Source organism: Haliotis cracherodii, unplaced genomic scaffold, assembly GCF_022045235.1.
Source record: "Haliotis cracherodii isolate W230 unplaced genomic scaffold, xgHalCrac1.p SCAF_6, whole genome shotgun sequence".
Taxonomy (NCBI): Eukaryota; Metazoa; Mollusca; class Gastropoda; order Lepetellida; family Haliotidae; genus Haliotis; species Haliotis cracherodii.
Genome location: NW_027266319.1, coordinates 10917387 through 10940114, shown reverse-complemented (window position 1 = coordinate 10940114; position 22728 = coordinate 10917387). Strand labels below are relative to the sequence as shown.

General features: G+C 40.1%; 1 protein-coding gene across 1 annotated transcript; it reads right to left on the bottom strand.

Annotated features, from left to right (window-relative positions):
* Window positions 1-5827: 5827 nt before the first annotated feature.
* LOC139445211 (coiled-coil domain-containing protein 77-like) lies at window positions 5828-22511 on the bottom strand. Its single transcript, XM_071226349.1, has 10 exons — window positions 22487-22511; window positions 20392-20561; window positions 19333-19454; window positions 16434-16571; window positions 15280-15454; window positions 13566-13812; window positions 12284-12503; window positions 10387-10512; window positions 7852-8004; window positions 5828-6551 (listed from the first exon to the last, which is right to left on the bottom strand). The coding sequence occupies exons 1-10, from the start codon at window positions 22504-22506 to the stop codon at window positions 6381-6383; spliced, it is 1542 nt and encodes a 513-aa protein (XP_071082450.1). The 5' UTR covers window positions 22507-22511; the 3' UTR covers window positions 5828-6380.
* Between the last annotated feature and the right edge of the window lie 217 nt (window positions 22512-22728).

The following is a 22728-nucleotide window of genomic DNA, read 5'->3' as shown; positions in this document are numbered from 1 at the left end:
GAGCCACAGCCAGGCAAGACATATGTCCAATATATTCACATACAGCCACAAACAGGCAACGGAGATATCAAATACATTCACATACAGCCACAGTCAAGCAAGAGATATATCAAATACATTCACATACAGCCAAAGTCAATCAAGAGATATGGCCAATACATTCACATACAGCCACAGTCAAGCAAGAGATATATCAAACACATTCACATACAGCCAAAGTCAATCAAGAGATATATCAAACACATTCACATACAGCCAAAGTCAATCAAGAGATATGTCCAATACATTCACATACAGCCACAGTCAATCGAGAGATGTGCAATACATTCACATACAGCCAAAGACAATCAAGAGATATATCAAACACATTCACATACAGCCAAAGTCAATCAAGAGATATATCAAACACATTCACATACAGCCACAGTCAATCAAGAGATGTGCAATACATTCACATACAGCCACAGTCAATCAAGAGATATATCAAACACATTCACATACAGCCACAGCCTCTCAAGAGATGTGCAATACATTCACATACAGCCACAGTCAAGCAAGAGATATATCAAACACATTCACATACAGCCGATGTCAATCAAGAGATATATCAAATCCATTCACATAGAGCCACAGCCAGGCAAAAGAGATATCAAATACATTCACATAGAGCCACAACCAGTCAAGACATATGTCCAATACATTCACATACAGCCAAAGTCAATCAAGAGATATATCAAACACATTCACATACAGCCAAAGTCAATCAAGAGATATATCAAACACATTCACATACAGCCAAAGTCAATCAAGAAATATATCAAACACATTCAATTACAGCCACAGTCAAGCAAGAGATATATCAAATCCATTCACATAGAGCCACAGCCAGGCAAGACATACGTCCAATATATTCACATACAGCCACAGTCAATCAAGAAATATATCAAATACATTCACATACAGCCACAGTCAAGCAAGAGATATATCAAATACATTCACATACAGCCACAGTCAAGCAAGAGATATATCAAACACATTCACATACAGCCAAAGTCAAGCAAGAGATATATCAAACACATTCACATACAGCCAAAGTCAATCAAGAGATATGTCCAATACATTTACATACAGCCACAGTCAAGCAAGAGATGTGCAATACATTTACATACAACCATAGCCAAGCAAGCGATATGTCCAATACATTCAGATACAGCCACAGTCAAGCAAGAAATATTTCCAATACATTCACATACAGCCACAGTCAAGCAAGAGATATGTCAAATACAATCACACACAGCCACAGTCAAGCAACAGATATGTCCAATACATTCACATACAGCCACAATCAATCAGAGATGTGCAATACATTCACACACAGCCACACTCAATCAAGATATGTCCAATACATTCACATACAGCCACAGTAAAGCAAGAGATCTGTCAAGTACATTCACATACAGCCACAGTCAAGCAAGAGATATGTCCAATACATTCACATACAGCCACAGTCAAGCAAGAGATATGTCCAATACATTCACATACAGCCAAAGCCAATCAAGAGATGTGCAATACATTCAGATACAGCCAGTCAAGCAAGAGATATGTCAAATACATTCATAAACAAGGGTTAATTTGAAGTTCTGAGTCTCACAGAACCTGTTTTTGAGGATATTATATGATTTCATAGAGGTATATCCACAAAAACCTGAGTCAAAATGTTTTGCTGTAACAAGTCAGCAAAATAAGCAGGGGTCTGTGACCTTTGGAAAATGTACAAACTATATCATGGCGGTCTGTAAACAATCAGGTATGGACCAGACAATCCAGTGATTGACATCATGAGCATTCATCCACGTAATTGGAATACGATGACATGCATCAACCAAGTCAGCAAGCCTGACCACCCTATCCCGTTAGTCGCCACTTACAACAAGCATAGTCGCCTTTAATGGCAAGCATGGGTTGCTGAAGACCTATTCTCTACCCTTTTCGTCAAGTCTTATAATTTGAGGCTCAGAACTTTCTGTTGGACTTCTGTTGTTTTAGGATGAAAGAATCACTAACATGGGTAATTTTGCTGAACATGTTTTACACAACACTGGAGTACACTTGGAAACCTGCTGCAGTATTTCCCCCATTATTGACCCATGATTGCCATACAAGCCAGCTAATGTGGAAAGGATGCAGTTTCTCCAGTTTGGATTGTGTGCGAACATTGTGGATTATTGCTCATGGTCTGTCCAGCTCCCTCCCTCGCTTGCTCCCTCCCTCGCTTGCTCCCTCCCTCCCTCGCTCGTTCCCTCCCTCGCTCGTTCCCTCCCTCCCTCACTCACTCACTCACTCTGAATCCATGACACAGGACACAAACAGACACGCAGGCGAAGACATTTCTTTTTCCACCTGCGGTGAGGTGAGGAGAAACCTTTTTAAACATCGCAGTCAAGATTATTACGACTAAGACTAATGTACTAGTCCAGACTAATACCACTGAGATACGATGCTGCAGTTTAACATGGATACTCCGCTTAAACACCGTATACTGACTCCGAGCCGACCAGTCCTGTTTTTTTAAATATCTTTTGGTCTGATGCGACTGGGGATCAAACGAATGTCCCTCAGCTCTTCGGGCAGGGGGTGGTTGGGTAGCCTAGTGATCCAAGCGTTCGCTCGTCATGCAGAAGACCCGGGTTCAATTCCCGACATGGGTACAATGTGAGAAGCCCATTTCTGGTGTCCCTCGTCCATGATATTGCTGGAATATTGCTAAAAGCGATGTTAAACCATACTCACTCACTCACTCTAGCAAAAGGTGAGGTGAGGTGAAATGTGGTTTAATGTCGCATCCAAGATTATTCCACTTATATAGCAGCGTGTGTGTGTGTGTGTGTGTGGCTGCTTGTACAAGTCCGGACTGATGCGAATTTATAGTGATAGCACACTGAGATAGCATGCTGCAGTTTAACATAAATACTCCACTCAGACACAGTATACTGACTCGGAGCCAACCAGTCCTTGTTTTAGCCCCTCAATGCCGAGCGCCAGACAGGGTAACAACAAGTACCATCTTTTCACGTCTTTTGGTATGACACAGCTGGCGATCGAACCCCGGACCTTCCGCTCTCCCGGGGTTCACTAGACCATGGGAGGCAGTCTAGCCGACTAACGACGAGTGAGTGAGTGAGTTTCGTTTAACGCCGCTTTTAACAGTATTCCAGTTATATCACGGTGTGTCAGCTTAATGTGGAAGGAAAACCCGAAGTGATGCAGGTCTCAGACGTTTACCACTTCGGTGAAACCCGCAAGCACGGGTATGGTGCTGACAAACCTAGAAACATAATCAGGGTTTCTGGCGTGCCCAAGGGACGCAACTCTGCACACGAATCGCAGTGCCTTAAACGACTGGGCCACCCGTGTCCCCCAAAACACCTTGGGAGGCAGTCTAGCCGACTAACAACGAGAGGATGGTTGGACAGTTTGTCCTGGCTGATTGAGTATGAAGAAGACTTTTCTCATGGCCTATCCACTTCTCTACAGGCCACCATGACTTACATCTACCTTGAATACTACCAACTGCAGCGATATACAACATTCACTTACTCATTCACTTAAATACATGTAGAATTTCTAAACTTATCCTATCTCACAGTATGAATTTCTTCCTTCTTCTTTCGATCCTTGTGCGGAAACGTCTTTAACAGTTTCCAGTTTCTAAAACCATTTAGCCCGAACACCCGTCGCATTACCATAGTCACCACCCACACAATCGGGTCACGCACTACAATCCCGTGCACCGTTACACACCGTGACGTAAGCGGTTTGATCACCTGACTCCCTATGCCACATCATTCTCTTTCTCTTTGCCTCCATGTGGAGACATGTTATCAAGTAGAGAATACAACTTTCTTTTTTTTTGTTCATTTTGATTAGTTTCCTCTTATACAGTCCTCCCCCGTGATAACGCCCTTCGCGATAATGCCCTTCGCGATACCGCGGATTCAGTTGACCGCTGGCTTCCATAAATTTCATTCTGTTTCCCATCTGATTCCACATATTCGGTGAGAGTAGAGCGATGACCTAATAAAATAAATGTCCAAACAACAATGAACACCTGGTTTGTTTTATTATTTTTAAAAAAAAAACGACGTAGGTTCACCATATCTAGGCCTAATTACGATCCGACTTCCAGCTTCATCAATTTAACTATTATCAACATCTACTCCATGGGGACTGATCAAAAGCCCCTGTCCTGTAAGTGTCGACACTATTTACATCTTGCAATCCACATCCATTGCTACTTTGTTTTACAAAGTTTCCACACAAGGATCGAAAGAAGAAAAGAAATGCATAGTATGAGATGGGATACATATACAAATATATAACTTAATGTAAAATTTTCAATAACTGAATCCAAAACACTGGACACAAGCAGGTATGCAGTCTAAGACAGTTCTTCCCCCCATGAGAAGTGAAATCTCTCTGGTCTAGGGGAGACAACTCTTCCAGAAACTAAATGTAAAGGTACACTATCATCAGGAAATGAGTACTGAAGGTGGAATTCAAAAGAAAGGAAGCAATTACAAGAATATGTCATATAAAATTTATTCAATACAAATGCAAACATACTGCATAGGCTAAACATAAAATTGTGTTCATAATTTCAGCCTGAACTCTAATACTATGTACAAATATTCCACACTAATGAGAAACAAAACCTCTGTTCCATTTCAGCTTATGGCATAGAGCGTCATCTCCTCAATTCCATCAACCCTCTACAGGAATGTTAGTGAGCAATATTACAGACAACCATCTGGGACGTAACAAGTTCCAAACCTACAGATAAAATGGTTCTTTTACCCTGTAGTTTCAAAACTGTTGTCCACAAAAATTCAAAACTGTTTTCTTCCCATTATTTTGGAGGACACCACATTATCATCTGGTGAAATGTCAGCATTAGACATTGGCACTAGTCCTGTAGTCCTTGCCAAACTGCCCAATAGTTAAGGTTTCATAAGGACTAGATGAAATTTGCCATTTTTAGGGGGTTTGCTATGTTATTATAAGGACCAGAGGACAAAAAATGTTAGTTTCTATCGCTGGAAATATCCTGACATATTCCTGATACTGGAGACATGTGACAATGTCCTGACAAGAAGACATCATGTTAATCATATGTCATGTAGATTTAAGAAATAATGCCCCACTGACACTTTGAGATCATGTCATGCACAGTTGACTTCAATCACTGCTTAGGAAAATGTTTTTACCTAATCTGGCTGAATGAACTTGAGTGAATGGCACTGGTCACCAATGCAAATTGGACTTTTATTTTATTTCATTGCTTAGTGCCTAATGCATCTTCCTGAGGCAAGGGAGTTAACTGGCTGGAATTTAAGGGCACGATCGGAGCGCCACCAATGGCAATTATGAGTTATGTCCATTCTATGTCCCCCTACTGACCAATCAGATTTCACCTCTCATATCACTTGAATTTGCTTCAAATAAAATGGCTTCGACGATCTGATCAATAATCAAGATCTATATTGTAATAAAACGGGTCCTCCTTCGCGAAGTGGATCAAATCACACAAACACCTTGATTAAAAACATGAAAAGATTTTGAAAATATCTGTTAACACCAAATTCTTTATGTATCTCTCTCGTTAGTGCAGCCAAAATATAAGTCCATAATTCCAGCCTAGTTTATCAAGGTTGAAAACTGGACTTTCATAGTCAGATACCTCCCTTGCCTCAGGACACATGCCCATTGTTGGCCAATGTTTTTTCTTGACTTTAGGGGTAAAAGTCATTCCAGATATCAAACAAAAGAGAATACAAGAATCATAATAGTTTCTTCTTTATTCAAGTCATCTCTATGGCAACCAAATGTGGCTGAAGGCATCCATCTTAGAAATAGTAACAACAACCATAAAAGAATTCATATTTAGACAAAACATTACCAAACTTGGTATGTAAGATATGTACACCAGACAGTTGGGCAAAGACACATCTGCAAATTAACTTTAAAATGGGGCTTTAAAAATTGTAAGGGTACTTGGTTCATCAGAAATAAATCCTACTGATCATGAAATATACATTCTGTATGCATAATACCAGGTTACATGTATTTAACCACGAACAACTATTATTCATATTGAGGTCAGAAAGACTTGAAGTAACCAGTTGAGCTGCATATGGTTTGGCTATTTCTTGAGGGAGCTGAATGAGCCTTATTGAGAAATGTATGATAGCATGACACTTAAAAAAGCACAACCAACAAATATATGGTGTTGGTTTTGATTCATCATCAGTTTGGCTGACATATCACAGTGGTTGGAGAGCAATAGTTTATGGAATGAACTTGTTGAAAGTCTATCAATGCTGTCACAAGTGTTTGAGATCGCTTTCAAGTCCGTAAACTTTAGCCTTGAGGTTTTTCAGCTCTCCCATCATCTTCTTGGACTTGCTGGCTGTGAAGCGGACATTCCGGAGAACTTGCATGTCCAGATCGTCCGGCCTCTGGATGTCCATGTCTTCGGTGAAACCCAGGGTGACCTGGAGACACAATCATATCAGTGTTGAATAGTCACAAACAATCTGTCCAGACAGCAGGGCCGGCAAATCACAAAAGTTACCTTCTCAGTTAGAAAATTGTCAGTCTTCAAATTAAATGTTGCTGTATTTCTATTGATAGATAGATAAATGATATTGATGTATCATTTATGAATTAACAGTACAATTCTCTTTCATTATTTAATAGAATGATCATCACTTACCAGTTTATCATTACTTATTTGATTTAATACCGTATGGAAAGTGACAAAAATTCCTGCCAAAGAAATTTTTCTAAAAATTGCATAAAAGGATTTAAATAAATCACAGGATTATAAAGATAATTGTCTTCAAAGTAATTTCTTAACCAAATAGTTTAATAAATTTAGAACAAAAGACATTAAGAGGAAAGGGAGGTTACTAAATGTGACAAATATCACCTGGAAAACTTTATTCAAGGGGAGATTATAAGGAAACGTTTTGTACAAATTATCTCCCCTACACCATTGCTTCTTTAATTTCAATGCATGGCCCCTATTCACATTACCAAACCAATATATTATTGTGACAGAATTCGTTATTCACAGACTTACAAAAGAAAGAAGTATCATTAGCATGTTAAGTAGTAATGGGTCTGGAGAATTAAGTTTGTACTTTGAAAATAATTTTACACTGTCAAGTAAAGATTACCCCTAATCTAAATATCTTGTCAGTTCTTGCTTTGTTAAAATGTATCAGCTTCCAACCATGGGGTTGATCATCTATGCTCATAATTATTTTTTAAATATATCATTATCTTAATAATTGTTTGGTGAATGATAATACTGATAATACTATTTAGTGAATTTTGACCAGTTCCACTCACTGCATGCTAAAATAATGAACAGAGAACAAGGCTACTACATCCCGCCTGCTTACCATCACCTAATTGCTAAATCCCTACGTCACTGGCTTCCAATCATCTCATCAGCTTCCGTGGTTGTTTACTCATTCACTGGCTTCCTATTATCTTAATCATCTCTCTGTGTCCATCAATCAATTTACTGTATAAACATTGATGTTAATAAGTATATATACCTATGTTGTTTAGCACTATCCATCACTTGCTTGATAAAGGTGTTAGGATCTACACCGAAACGTTGCACTAATTGTAATAAAGAAGTTGTTCATCCATAGAACTCGTCTTACTTCATCACACCAACTTCTAAACGCCACTTAAACAAGGCACTACATGCTACATCTTAAGAATACCCAAATATCCCACTGGCTACATTTGCTGCTACAAACACCATACAGCCCTTACCTTGTACAGCTGCTTCTCAACATCCTTGAGTCTGCTTCTAAGATTTTTTATGTCATTCTTGAAGCCCTCGACTTCCAGGTTGCGTCGCCTCTCCAAGTCTGTGTAGCGCTGGTTCATCAGCTGCAGGCGCTTCGTCATCTTGTCACCGCGGTCCTACACATCACAAACAAACAGCTGCAGACCATATTTGCTTTGAGATAGCTCTATCAACAATAGTTACATGCCTCTCTTGTCACTACCACCATACAGTCATATTAATCAATCTCAACCATTTTTAATAACCAGACAATTTATATTATAATGCATTATTCCAGCAGAGAGTGCTCATGGTGCCACCTCATTATGACCCCACTCAATCAATCAGTGTCCACCTGAATACAACTCAACTCCCTGGGGAGTATACACCTGAAGCTGCATACGAGTGGGTTACCATTCACTGATGGGTGATCAGAGCCGCATTTCGAACATAGTCACTTGCTAAAAGAGACACATGTCATCTCTTGAAATGGACTTTTTCAACTATAACCTAAGTAACTGTGCCTATGTCTATCGGCTGATAAATCAATGCACTCCAGTCATGTGTTTTGAAGAACGACACCACGTTCGCCAATGTGCAGCTGGGTGATTCAACATTTGAATGAATTCCGTGGAAGCATTTCACCCTTCGATATCTACATCATACACATTCCTATAATATTATCCATAAGCATGATAAGGGGGCAGTGACCGCGTCTAATAACTTTCCGATATGGCACATGTGCATTTTAGCAATTCTCAATGATAATTGGTCGGTTGAAACCATTTAACATCACAAAGCTTTATCAGTCAGGGTGGCCTCTTTTGGATGTGGATTTTCACTTCCGCCTGCAGGACCCGTTTTTTCACGTACATGGGCAAAGTCACATAAGCACGTGTGGTGGGTGGTGAGTTGGGTTTATCGCCGCTTTTAACAGTATTCCAGTTATATCACGGCGTGTCAGCTTAATGTGGGAGGAAAGCCCAAAGTGATGCAGGTCTCAGACGTTTACCACTTCGGTGAAACCCACGAGCACGGGTATGGTGCTGACAAACCTAGAAACATAATCGGGCGAACCGGGATTCGAACCCACAATCATAGGTTTCTGGCCAGCCCAAGGGACGCAACTTTACACAGCGAATCACAGCGCCTTAGACGACTGGGCCACCCGTGCCCCCCTGTAAGCGCGTGTAAAAGGACTTTGAATATCCTGTGTATTGGTGTCACGTCACTGTTAGCGCTTGGTTGATTCCCGGCCTTCATTACCACCAGGAGACTCGTTTAGGTGTCCACAGCCCCTGTGTTTAGCAGCTGAATGCGGATACGTGAGAAGACGTGTGTGTACTTGAATGTGTGTGATTTAAAACTAACATGCACTATCAAAATTGTTTGAACTTCACCTGTTTAGTGGTTTATCTATTCATCACAGCACACAATGGATGGTCTACGATTCAATACGACGTTCAGTAGATGTTAAGAGTTCACATATTTATCGTTAAAGGAAAAATTATATGACATCATGATTGTCCACAAATTGATAACATCATCATTGTTCCCACTGGCTTTTGTAACTGACAGTCCTTGTGGACAGGCAACTCTAAAAATTACCAGTCCCCCCTAACTTTGGCCAGTCCCAACTTTCAACAAATAAAAAAATGTATGAAAATTATTTAGTTTTAATTCTTTCAACATCATGCTCAGTGCAAAGATGTCATCTCTGAAGTAACTTAGTTAGATCTTTACGTCATTCACACAAACTTCAGTCACAATTTTCTCTCTTTTTCAATATTTTGAGCCAAAGTCGCCACAAATGAATATTTAACCTAGAAGTAGACAAGGGGAAACCCTGATGGTAACAGACATCCTGAAAAATGTACTTATATGAATATTACCAATGTTTTGTTCAACAACAAAGATTTATATAAGGTACTATATTTGCCGGTCCACAGGGACTGGCAGTCACATGAATTACCCGTCCAAGCCTAAGTTTACCGTTTACTGACTTGAAGTTTTTTCTGCAGGGTTGACATTTCACATTTTTTTTCTTCATTTTCTCTCTTAAGATGTCAACGAGTGATATATAGAATAAAGCACTGGCATATCTGAATTAAAAAAAGGGTTGGCTTAAAACTCAATTTTGAGTTGTCTTATTTAGTATACTCCAGTGTCACCATGGTAACACTTCTGTAGGAATGAACCACTAAAACAACTGAAATGATGTCAGATGCAATTAACCTATGAATCTACTGAGCACAACTCACCATGTTTTTTTAAAATATGGAAGTAATCTGCTGTTATTAATACACTTGGAGTTAGTGTATATGGTTTTATGCCGCTTTTAGCAATATTCCAGCAATATCACATCGGGGGACACCAGAAATGGGCTTCACACATTATACCCATGTCAGGAAGCAAACCCAGGTCTTTTCGGCGTAAAGAGCGAACGCTTTAACCACTAGGCTACCCGACCGCCCAAATACACTTGGACTTGAGACAACTGTCTGAGGTGGGAGTGTTACCTTGAATATCTCGCGTGTGACGTCCCCCTCCTCCCTGATCCGAGACAGCTCGTCCTCCAGCTGTATCACCTGTTCCCGGTACATGTCTCCCACCTTCTGGGACTGCTGCAGCTGGTACTCCAGGGACTGGCGGGGAACACAAAACACACGCTGTCAAAATCTGCATCATCAATCCATATAAATAAATCAATCAATCAATCAATAAATAAATAAATAAATAAATAAATAAATAAATAAATAAATAAATAAATAAATAAATAAATAAATAAATAAATAAATAAATAAATAAATAAATAAATAAATAAATAAATAAATAAATAAATAAATAAAACAAACAAACAAATAAATAATACCTTAAATAAATAAATAAATAAATAAATAAATAAATAAAAAAATAAAAAAATAAATAAACCTTAATACTGCTTATTTAATCATTAACAAAAAAACTGTAACAATATAAAATCAGTAACCATTCTTTTATCAGCTAATCAGGAAACAGTCTGTTAGTGGACGAGGCCAAGTGCTAATTTGTTTCGTTAATGGAAACATAAATGCAAAACATTTTGCTTGCTTAGCCAATCAAATGCCATGGAATCATTTGAAATTTATTTCTTGTAAAACACATCTTGCACCTTTTTAAAAAACGGGGGGGAATCAAAACAAGAAAATACAGAATGAATACCAATAATTCCTCCGTGAAACAAATTGCATTTGCAAGCCAGAACTAAGTGAATTAGTCACTGATATTTTTTTAGCATATGTCCCCAAAAGATGCAGTTATATGTTTTTGATATGTTGACATGATAAGTATGTTTCCAAAACGCCCTGCACCCATGTGGAACTGTGTTTGATCTTATCAGGAATGTAGAAGACAAACTAAGTACTACAAAAGTGAAGATCAAATAAAAAGACGACATCCAAGTGAGTGAGTGAGTGAGTGAGTGAGTTGGGTTTTACGCCGCTTTTAACAGTATTCCAGTTATATCACGGCTATCAGCTTAATGTGGGAGGAAAGCCCAAAGTGATGCAGGTCTCAGATGTTTACCACTTCGGTGAAACCCACGAGCACGGGTATGGTGCTGACAAACCTAGAAACATAATCGGGGCGAACCGGGATTCGAACCCACAATCATAGGTTTCTGGCGTGCCCAAGGGACGCAACTCTGCACAGCGAATCGCGGCGCCTTAGACGACTGGGCCACCCGTGCCCCCACAACATCCAAGAAAATTACGACAGACCTACTTACAAACCCTTACTGTCTTAAGGTGTCTGCATACAGACATTACTAAAAAAGTTCAGTTTATGGCCCATCCCCAGGATACATACCAAGTTTTACTTAACTACAGTGGATTACTAAGACACAAATAATGACTGTGTTTACAAAACACAGGGGAACAAAGGACAAACTTTTAACATAATATCCCTGAGATGTCTCTGCACCTTAAGATTCAAACAATACTATAGGTGAGGTGAGGTGAGGTGAGGTGAGGTGAGGTGAGGTGAGGTGGGGTTTAACGTCGCGTCCAAGATTATTGCACTCATATAGTGACGTGCAAGTATGTGTGTGTGTGTGTGTGTGGCTGCTTGTACTAGTCCGGACTGATGCCGATTTATAGTGCTAGCTCACTGAGATACCATGCCGCAGTTTAACATGAATACCCCACTCAGACACAGTATACTGACGCCTAGCCGACAAGTCCCTGTTTTAGCCCCTTTAAGCTGAGCGCCAGACAGGGTAACAACAAGTACCATCTTTTAACTTCTTTTGGTATGACGAGGCCGGGGATCAAACCCCGGACCTTCCGCTCTCGGGGCGGACACTCTACCACTAAACCACAAAGGCAGTCCAACAATGCTGTAGAGCAGCCATATACTACATGGAGCTGTATGAGATACCTGGAGTTCTTCAGCATAGTGGCCTCTGTCGTAGCCTGCATCGGTGACATTGATGACGGTGTCCTTCCCACCGGAGCTCAGCCTCTGTTTACACTCGTCCATCTCACGGAGCAAGCCATCTTTCTCAGCCATCCATCCCCGCTCATTGGCTCGACCCTGGTAGCGGAGTTCCAGGAAATCTTTGGTACTGTCATACAGCAAGTCTTGTGTTTTATGTAATCTGCAAAAAAGAAATTTAAAATTCTTAATGTTTCCAAAATATCAACATGGTTCAAGTAAAGAATACAAGCACAAAAGATTGCAAATAATTCTTCCAACGCTGATCTCTGAGTGAATGAGGTGGGTCTTATGCCTGTTTGAACAGTATTCCAGTTATATCGCGGCGTGTCAGGTTAATGTGGGAGGAAACCCCAATAGGGATGCAGGTCTCAGACGTTTACCACTTTGGTGAAACCCACAAGCACAGGTATAGTGCTGACAAATATAGAAACATAATTGGGTCAATCCGGGATTCAAACCCACAATAAGAGGTTTCTGGCCTGACCAAGGGAAGCAACTCTGCACAAGCTATGCCCTCCAGCCAATAGCTAGTGATGAAAATGGAAACACAAAAAACACCTTGAAATATAAGTCCTCACTGACACAAAAGATAGTGCCGAGTACTGAATGTGGAAGGATGGCCTACATAATATTTCAAGGTAAATTATCTAAGATAACAAAATGTCAAATTATCTCCCCTTTGTCCCTGTAGTCCCGAGCACCATGTACATTACAGGGGAACCCCCAAGGAAAGTATGCTTCACAGAGGTCACAGTTCCATGTGTGAAAATGACATTGACTCAATAACGTAATAAGGGTAATCATCAACAGACATTTAGAACAGATAAACATAATAAATATAATATTCCAGCAATATCACGGCGGGGGACACCAGAAATGGGCTTCACACATTGTACCCATGTCAGAAATCGAACCTGGGTTCCCGGCGTGACGAGCGAACGCTTTTGAACCACTAGGCTACCTGACCGCCCCTTAAAACATAAAAAATATTGCAATATTAGGGTTACAAATTACCCTATGTATTTACTTTTTGGCCAAGTGTTCTGATATCAATTTCAATAAAGTTTTTGTTTACTTATACAAAGTGGAGTTTAAACAAACTGATCAGACTCCCTTAATAATGGATCTATTTACTTCAACGCCAGCTTCAACACTCCAAATCTAATTTTGACAATGAACATTTAAACATTCCACAGTTTGGACACTGATACGCGATATTTACTTTTCAGTGAGCGTTCTGATCTTGTCCTCGTCCCGCTGCCTGCGTGTCTCAAACTCCTCTTCCTTGACGCGCCGGTCCTCCAACATAGCCTCGGCCTGCTCCTTCGCTAGTTTGGCCTGCTCCTCCATCTGGGCCTGCAGAGCCTCGACCTGTAGACACAAGGCCTGGTTGTCGTGCTGGTACTTCGCCTCTGGGTCCGGCGACAACGACGTCCTTCGGTCACTCAGTGCAACCTGCTTCTTCTTCACTGGAAACAAAGTTTGTATTGTGATACTGCGAGCAAATCTTATCTGGTTACTGCAGCACAAGAATTTGAAGCCTTCAAAGCAATTTCAGATGACATTATTGTACATGTCTTATAACTAAATGAACATGAGGATTAACCTAAACACGCACCCAATAACAATTCCACTAGTTAGTACTGTAGACCATGGATATCAGGAACTACAAGGGACCGGAGAAATCAGTCTGTTATATACGTTGTTCGTTATATACGTTTTCGTTCAGCGCGTACGCCATCTTGGCTAAAGCAAAGCAAAACACAACACACATACACATTTATACACATTTCCTCCTGCATTACCAGTGATTCAGTTAAAAAGTACCCAATGATACAACTTCAAAACATTTTGATCCAATTGCAGGATCAATGTTTGTTTTACAGACAAGATGTGTCCAAATTACATGGACAGGTAAGATTAACATGATGCAAGTTTAACAAGGTTGAATCGTCACTAGTGATTGTGTTGATTCACCGCGATTTTGTTGATTCTCCGCTGATTGCGTACAGCCAATTGTCAGTGACACTTGACACTGAGTGAGATTTCTCAGTTCACTACACAGGTCACTAATTAGTGGTAGATGGGCCCTGTCGGTTATCAGATATTGGTTCGCTATATCCGTTAGTTCGCTGTAGAGAGTTTGTTATGTACGTAATTGTTATATGATAATATATAGGAGATAAATCGGGGATTTTTTAACAGTTCGTTGTATCCCTTTGTTCGCTCTATCCGTGTTCGTATTCTCCCTGTTCTACTGTACTACAAATATTATAATGAAGGAGAGTCTGGGGTTTGAACCTATGAGCCTACAGCGGATCCTGGTTAGATGAAAGGACCTTGCACTGCCTCAGACAACTGGACCACATTGTGCCTCCAGATTAACTGTGATTGTGACAGATTTTTTGAAGACGATGAATTAATTAATTGTTGTTACAAGTCCCGTCATGATTTCATGATTTATGGTTTGATTAGAATAACTAACTGGCTCTATAATTTGCCAACCCATATTCACTACGTACTCGTTTAATATTATTAATACTCATTTGTAATTACCTTTAAGAAACTATCCATAAAAAATATGGACACAATATGTTGTATTCACTGTAAAAATGTCATAAAATCGACAATCTGGGGACACCAGAAACGGGCTTCACACATTGTACCCAAGTCGGAAATCAAACCAGCGTCTTCGGCGTGACGAGCGAACGCTTTAACCACTAGGCTACCTGACCGTGCCCATTGTCAGTCAGTAATTGTTCTTTTGGGACACTTGTAGCTTGCACTTTTAATATTTTACCAATCGGAAAACAGTTAATCGGACATGAAAGGATTTCAGTAAGACAAGTAACATGTTCAAAAGTTTTCAAACCATGACGTTCCTAGTTTATTTGAGTGGTTCTTTGATAGAAAAACACACTGATTGCACCGCGTACATTTGTGCTGCTGATGGTGCGTCCGGTTGTCTTGGTTACCAGCCTTCCTGGGCAGCTTCTGTTCTACGATGGCTTTAGCTGGAGGTTCCTTCATGAAGTATGTGATCTCACTGTCGGGCGTCGTCCCCAGCGCCAACAGCTGCTGGATCTTCTTCTTGTCCTCCAGCTCACGGATCTGTCACACAATTACACGGTCTGTCACACAATTATACGGATCTATCACACAATTACACGGATCTGTCACACAATCACACAGATCTGTCACACAATCACACAGATCTGTCACACAATCACACAGATCTGTCACACAGATCTGTCACACAATCACACAGATCTGTCACACAATCACACGCATCTGTCACATAGATCTATCACACAATCACATGGATCTATCACACAATCACATGGAGCTATCACAAAATCACACAGATCTGTCACACAATCACATGGATCTATCACACAGATCACATGGATCTTCAATGTAACCACAGTTAACAAGTAACACAGACCATGTTGTGATCCACTGGGGTCTATATCATGACCAGTAACACCTTAGGTGTTAACCATATATGTTCTCATAAGAAATGGTAAGGGGGAACTATTATATATATAGCGACCAATATGTTTTATAGAGGGAATGACCATTTGGTATTAACATATCATTTTTATGGTTCTAAATTAAAATGTTGCTATCTTGTTTCAAGAGGACTGCCAGGGATCAAACAGGTCAAATATCTTTTGAAATATACCTGTATTGTATATTATCTGAACCTCCAGTTCAAAAACAAACTAAACTTCCAAAGTGTTGAACTCTAGATGAAAACAAGAGTCAGCATTTAGTCATCTGCAAAAACGATATGCCAGCTGCAAACATGACATGCACAATCCTGGTTTGTCAGTGGAAAGGATATAAGGACTGTATCGCATTAAGTAAGGTAACTATTCTTTATAAACAACATCAAAATCTATTCGTTTAATTCATGATTAATGATTATCAATAACAACCTTATTCAACACAAACATTAAAGTATCATTCCCATTTTGTATTGGGACAAACAACAGATCTTCGCATTGTAGATGAATCCTACGCACTGAATACTTTGTACATGTTTTAGAGTTTAATTAGGTTTACATCCACTGTCTTAATGCTGTACCTTGAGCCTGTCATTTTCAGAGTAGAGTCGGAGTACATGCTCCCTCTCCTGGAACAGGTAGATCTGCATGTCACTGAGGGCCTTCTGCAACTCCACAATCTCCTCCTCCCGCTGTCGCAACTCCCACTGCATCTTGTGCTGCAACAACAACATCGTCACCAGTGTTTGAATTTAACATAAATATAACCACACTCGAGGGGTCCTTTCCCTAACCCAGATGTTAAAGGGTAAAGATTTAGAGGGAGCAAGATTTAAAACACAATGGAAGCCCTAAGGACTCCTGGACCCTATTAATGTCAACAGTGGTTCTACTGCAGCTGTAAAACAGATGTATGCTGCAGTGGGTGAGTGCATGTTGTTTTGTTGCAGCAGGCAATATTTTCAGATGCATCACATGTAAAACAGGTATACGCTGCAGTGGGTGAGTGCATGTTGTTTTATGTCGCAGCAGGCAATATTTTCAGATGTATCACATGTAAAACAGGTATACGCTGCAGTGGGTGAGTGCATGTTGTTTTATGTCGCAGCAGGCAATATTTTCAGATGTATCACATGTAAAACAGGTATACGCTGCAGTGGGTGAGTGCATGCTGTTTTATGCCACAACGGGCAATATTTTCAGATGCACCACATGTAAAACAGGTATACGCTGCAGTGGGTGAGTGCATGTTGTTTTATGCCACAACAGAAAATATTTTCAGATGTATGACATGTAAAACAGGTATATGCTGCAGTAGGTGAGTGCATGTTGTTTTATGTCGCAGCGGGCAATATTTTCAGATGCATCACAGGTAAAACAGGTATATGCTGCAGTAGGTGAGTGCATGTTGTTTTATGTCGCAGCAGGCAATATTTTCAGATGCATCACATGTAAAACAGGTATACGCTGCAGTGGGTGAGTGCATGTTGTTTTATGCCACAACAGAAAATATTTTCAGATGTATGACATGTAAAACAGGTATATGCTGCAGTAGGTGAGTGCATGTTGTTTTATGTCGCAGCGGGCAATATTTTCAGATGCATCACAGGTAAAACAGGTATACGCTGCAGTGGGTGAGTGCATGTTGTTTTATGCCACAACAGGCAATATTTTCAGATGCATCACATGTAAAACAGGTATACGCTGCAGTGGGTGAGTGCATGTTGTTTTATGTCGCAGCAGGCAATATTTTCAGATGTATCACATGTGAAACAGGTATACGCTGCAGTGGGTGAGTGCATGCTGTTTTATGCCACAACGGGCAATATTTTCAGATGCACCACATGTAAAACAGGTATACGCTGCAGTGGGTGAGTGCATGTTGTTTTATGCCACAACAGAAAATATTTTCAGATGTATGACATGTAAAACAGGTATATGCTGCAGTAGGTGAGTGCATGTTGTTTTATGTCGCAGCGGGCAATATTTTCAGATGCATCACAGGTAAAACAGGTATATGCTGCAGTAGGTGAGTGCATGTTGTTTTATGTCGCAGCGGGCAATATTTTCATATGCATCACATGTAAAACAGGTATACGCTGCATTGGTTGAGTGCATGTTGTTTTATGCCACAGCAGGCAATATTTTCAGATGCATCACATGTAAAACAGGTATACGCTGCAGTGGGTGAGTGCATGTTGTTTTATGCCACAACAGACAATATTTTCAGATGCATCACATGTAAAACAGGTATACGCTGCAGTGGGTGAGTGCATGTTGTTTTATGCCACAACAGGCAATATTTTCAGATGCATCACATGTAAAACAGGTATACACTGCAGTGGGTGAGTGCATGTTGTTATATGTCGCAGCAGGCAATATTTTCAGATGCATCACATGTAAAACAGGTATACGCTGCAGTGGGTGAGTGCATGTTGTTTTATGCCACAGCAGGCAATATTTTCAGATGCATCACATGTAAAACAGGTATACGCTGCAGTGGGTGAGTGCATGTTGTTTTATGCCACAACAGGCTATATTTTCAGATGCTTCACATGTAAAACAGGTATACGCTGCAGTGAGTGAGTGCATGTTGTTTTAAGACGCAGTGAGCAATATTTCCAGCTGTATCACAGCAGCCTGTAAACATGTTATAATAAACGATCAATTTTCAGGAATATGCAAATAACAAAAATATGACACCCAGTATTCTAATTTTCATATAAGCATTATCAACTTTGATCATAGCTCTCTATACTGGGTCAACTTTCAGCCATACACACATAATATACTCTACATCTAACCTAGAATATAATGCCATTCAGGGGTAAACAATGGGGGGGCAAGATGTCCTTAGGTATGGCATTCAACATTGGCAATACTTCACATTCCCTTCACTGGGGATTCAATAAAATATCAATCTCATTAAAATCAGATCTTAGTTCTCGCTACCGTTAAACAATGATTTGAGGACATCCCATTATGGGTCACGTCAGACCGACCTTGCACGAACTTTGACCAACGAATGGAATGACCAATCAGAAGGAAGCTTTCTTGTGCTTTACTGCACTAATTTCAAATTTACTTTTGGGGGACATTTTTTATTCCTTTCAAAGGGTTGTACATCAGGTTCCAAGGTTGTACATCTCTTCGAAACATAGTTTGACAAATTCTCAATTACAAATTTGAAAATTAAACAAAACAATCTGGAATGAGCAGATCGTCTAGATTGTATGGATTCAGTCGTTAAACCCGTAACTATCGTTCGGAATACCCAGTGTTAAAGTTTTCGAAATTGCATGATTTAAAATCACATTCCGACTGTCACTTTCATAATCTGGTAAGCGACGCTCTGATTGGTCGGATGAAAGGTCATTCTGACGTGACCCCTAATGGGATGTCTTCAGATCTTTGTTTAGCGGGAACGAAGGTCTGATTTTAATGAGATTGATAAAATATTCACTTGTCTGGTGTATGTACCTGGTCCTCATATGTGACTTTATATTCCTCCAGCTTACACACAACTTGATCATGTTCATCATCATACTCAGCTATCTTCTTCCTGTAGTACTCCAGTAGCTCTCTGGAGGGACGCAGATGGCCTGAAACATCCCACAAACTAGTGTCTTCATACAGTGGACAGTCAGATGCCCTAACGCTTGTGCAATACCATAAATTCCAAGATTTCCTATTTGACAGAGTATTCAGGAGTTAAGGACATCAATGATAGATTATCACTGTGTACTCCCCAGGGAGCAGAGAATGATAATCGAGTGCACACTGATCCAGTGACCGGGGTAATAATTATGTAGCACCATGACAGTAAAAACGGACTTGTCATTGATAAATCATGAATGCTGTGGTGCACTGGTGAATCTTATCTCCTTAAGTCATTGCGGTCATGAATCTATTACCTATATACCACTTGTATTACTTGTAAAATTATAAACCTGTGTGGACCCTGGGTAAGACCAAAGCTCTCCAGCAACTTATGCTTCTGTAGTCAGAGGCAAATAAATGGATCAAGTGGTCACACTTAGGATATGATGATATACAATCAACCAAGTTACTAACTGACTATGTCAATCACTGGATTGTTGTGTGATTGATTATTTACAGACCTCCATCATATTGCTGGTATATTGCAGAGAGTGGCGTTAAACAACAAACAAACTGTACAACTACAGACATATTTCAGCCTTAGTGGCCATGCATCCACCAATAATGACAATGTGCTTAATTCAGTGAGTGAGTTTGTTCTAACACAGCTTTGAAAAGTATTCCACTTATACCACAGCTTGTCAGCTTAATGTCGGGGAAAAGCACAAGGTGATGGAGGTCTCAGACTTCGGAGAAACCGAAATTTTATGCCGAGAAACATAATTTGGAAGAACATGGATTCGAACCCACGACCGTAGGTTTCTGGTGTGCCCAACAGACACAACTCTGCAAAGCGAATTGCTGCGATTTAGATGACTGGGCCACCTGTGCCCCCTTTGGACCAGAAGAGTCAAAAGGATATACAATCAGAAAACACACCCAGTCTTTCATTGATGCTTGGGAGATCTGGTGATTTTGCATTTCTCTTGCTGAAGCTGTTGTTATTCATGTTTTCTTCAAAGCTGTTATTCAAATGACTCCTGTCGCCAGCATTATTATGGGACTGTGGGGTCCGCGGGGAGCGTACTGACTTTTTGGATCTGCCAGGACTGAAAAATTCAAATCAAAATCAGTTTATGTTCCATTACCATGTATTACTGTGTCTTTACTGCAAGACACTATTGCATAGAGATTCAGTGAATTGGAGTGAGTGGGTGAGTGAGTTTGGTTTAACGCCGCTTTTAACAGTATTCCAGTTATATCGCGGCGTGTCAGCTTAATATGGGAGGAAAGCCTGAAGTGATGCAGGTCTCAGACGTTTACCACTTCAGTGAAACCCACGAGCACGGGTATGGTGCTGACAAACCTAGAAACATAATTGGGGCGAACCGGGATTCGAACCCACAATCATAGGTTTCTGGCATGCCCAAGTGACGCAACTCTGCACAGCGAATCGCAGCGCCTTAGACGACTGGGCTAACCCTGCCCCCTCAGTGAATTGGAATCTTTACCTGTCTTCTTATAATCAGATCTTTTACTACAATACGATACCTCTCCATGGGACAATGCATCAGGTAAACCCGAGTGAACTTTGACTGCCCAATCTAAATGAAGGATGTGTGGGTACTTGAGCAAATCAGTTGTCAGCTTTCTAAACAAATTCTGTTTAATTTCTTTTCCACCTTTAATCTGTAATTATCAGGGTTAGAAATTGGCACTAGTCCTATAGTCCCTGCAAATCTGCCCAATAGTTAAGGTATCCTAAGGGCTAGTAGATATTTGTCATTTTGAGGGGTTTTGCTATATATTATCATTATAAGGACTAGTGAATCAAAAATGTTTCTACCGCTGAATTTTTATTATACCAAAAGAAAACCCATACTGAACATAAATATTCCTTTGAAAGTACAATCTTATCATTCTCATTAAAAATCAGATAGAGGTATTGTATCGAGTAAAAGATCTGATTTTAACGACATTGTTGATGGTAACTCTTTGGGATCAGGGTGTATAAAACTCCACTGCAACATAATGGCTAGATAAGTAAATATATTGTTAAATTATCTATAGCGCTAATTGGCTTAGATTGCCAGCTGTGGTTCTTGTGCCTCTTCGATCCTGAGGGTTAGGTTTGTTAGGATAGGTTACCTCCAACTCTATCCATAGCCCTCAGATCCCCTTTCCAATCAAGCATCCCCCAAAGATACCTACAGTAAGGCATCCTTTTACAATCCTTAGGGTACATTGTGAGGTAGGGTACGGGTTAGCTATTATTTCACAACAAATTAATCCTAATGTAATTTGAGGAAACACCAAACATTTTTTTAAAAAGCTTAGAGTTTTGCAAAGAAAAGTCTACTGCACATGCACATGGAGGTAAACAATTGGGTGCTGATGACTTTATAAACGAGCACTAATTATTTGTGATAGCACCATGGGCACCGATCTAAGTGTCGGTTTATTAGATTAACTAATTACTAGTCATTAGCCTAGCTTTGCTTCAAGCTGACGTAAGTTTGATCTTCCATGCAGGGTTAATTGAAATCGGGAAAAGCGCACACGGTAAAGTGCACTACAACCCATGCATGCACTTTGCTGAAGCATATTCAGCGTAATGCAGATAGGGGATCTATTTGAAAACATAGTTGGACAGTACGTAGGTATGTTGCCTCAAGTCAAAATCAAGAACTTTTATAAAGAGCATTCTATATAAACTAATTTTGACAACACCAACAGGGTTGGTGTGCTGTGTGCTGACAAGTGTGATGATGTTCCAATTTGAATTTCTCGAAAAGGACATCATTACAATTTAGCTGTTGGTAGGTCTGTCATTAGCGGCAGAGCAGACGTTTGCAAGTTCGTGCATGTCTCAAGCGGAATTAATGTCAACCCTTTACATTTATGACATCGTAGTTTTTCTTTCTGTGCATCTTTAGATGTCCATATTGTTTGTGCGTCCAACGTGGGATCAAGTGCTTCTCAACCCTTGCTCATAACTGTATATATCAACAAATTTTAACCTTGCACATCTTACCTCGCACCTGCAGACGCCATTTTGAAAGTTCCGCGTACAGAAGGTCCGCGGTAAAATTCCGATCCATTATCAATAATAAACCATGATTGGTTACCAACATTTTTAGTTTAAATTAAATAGATTCTATCTTAATTATTATTAATCAATTTGTTTACGTCTTTTTTTTATGTAAGCATGCAGAGTGAAACGTATTGCCGTTTTGCCTATGACATTTGCATGACCTCAGAATACGTTGTATTCAT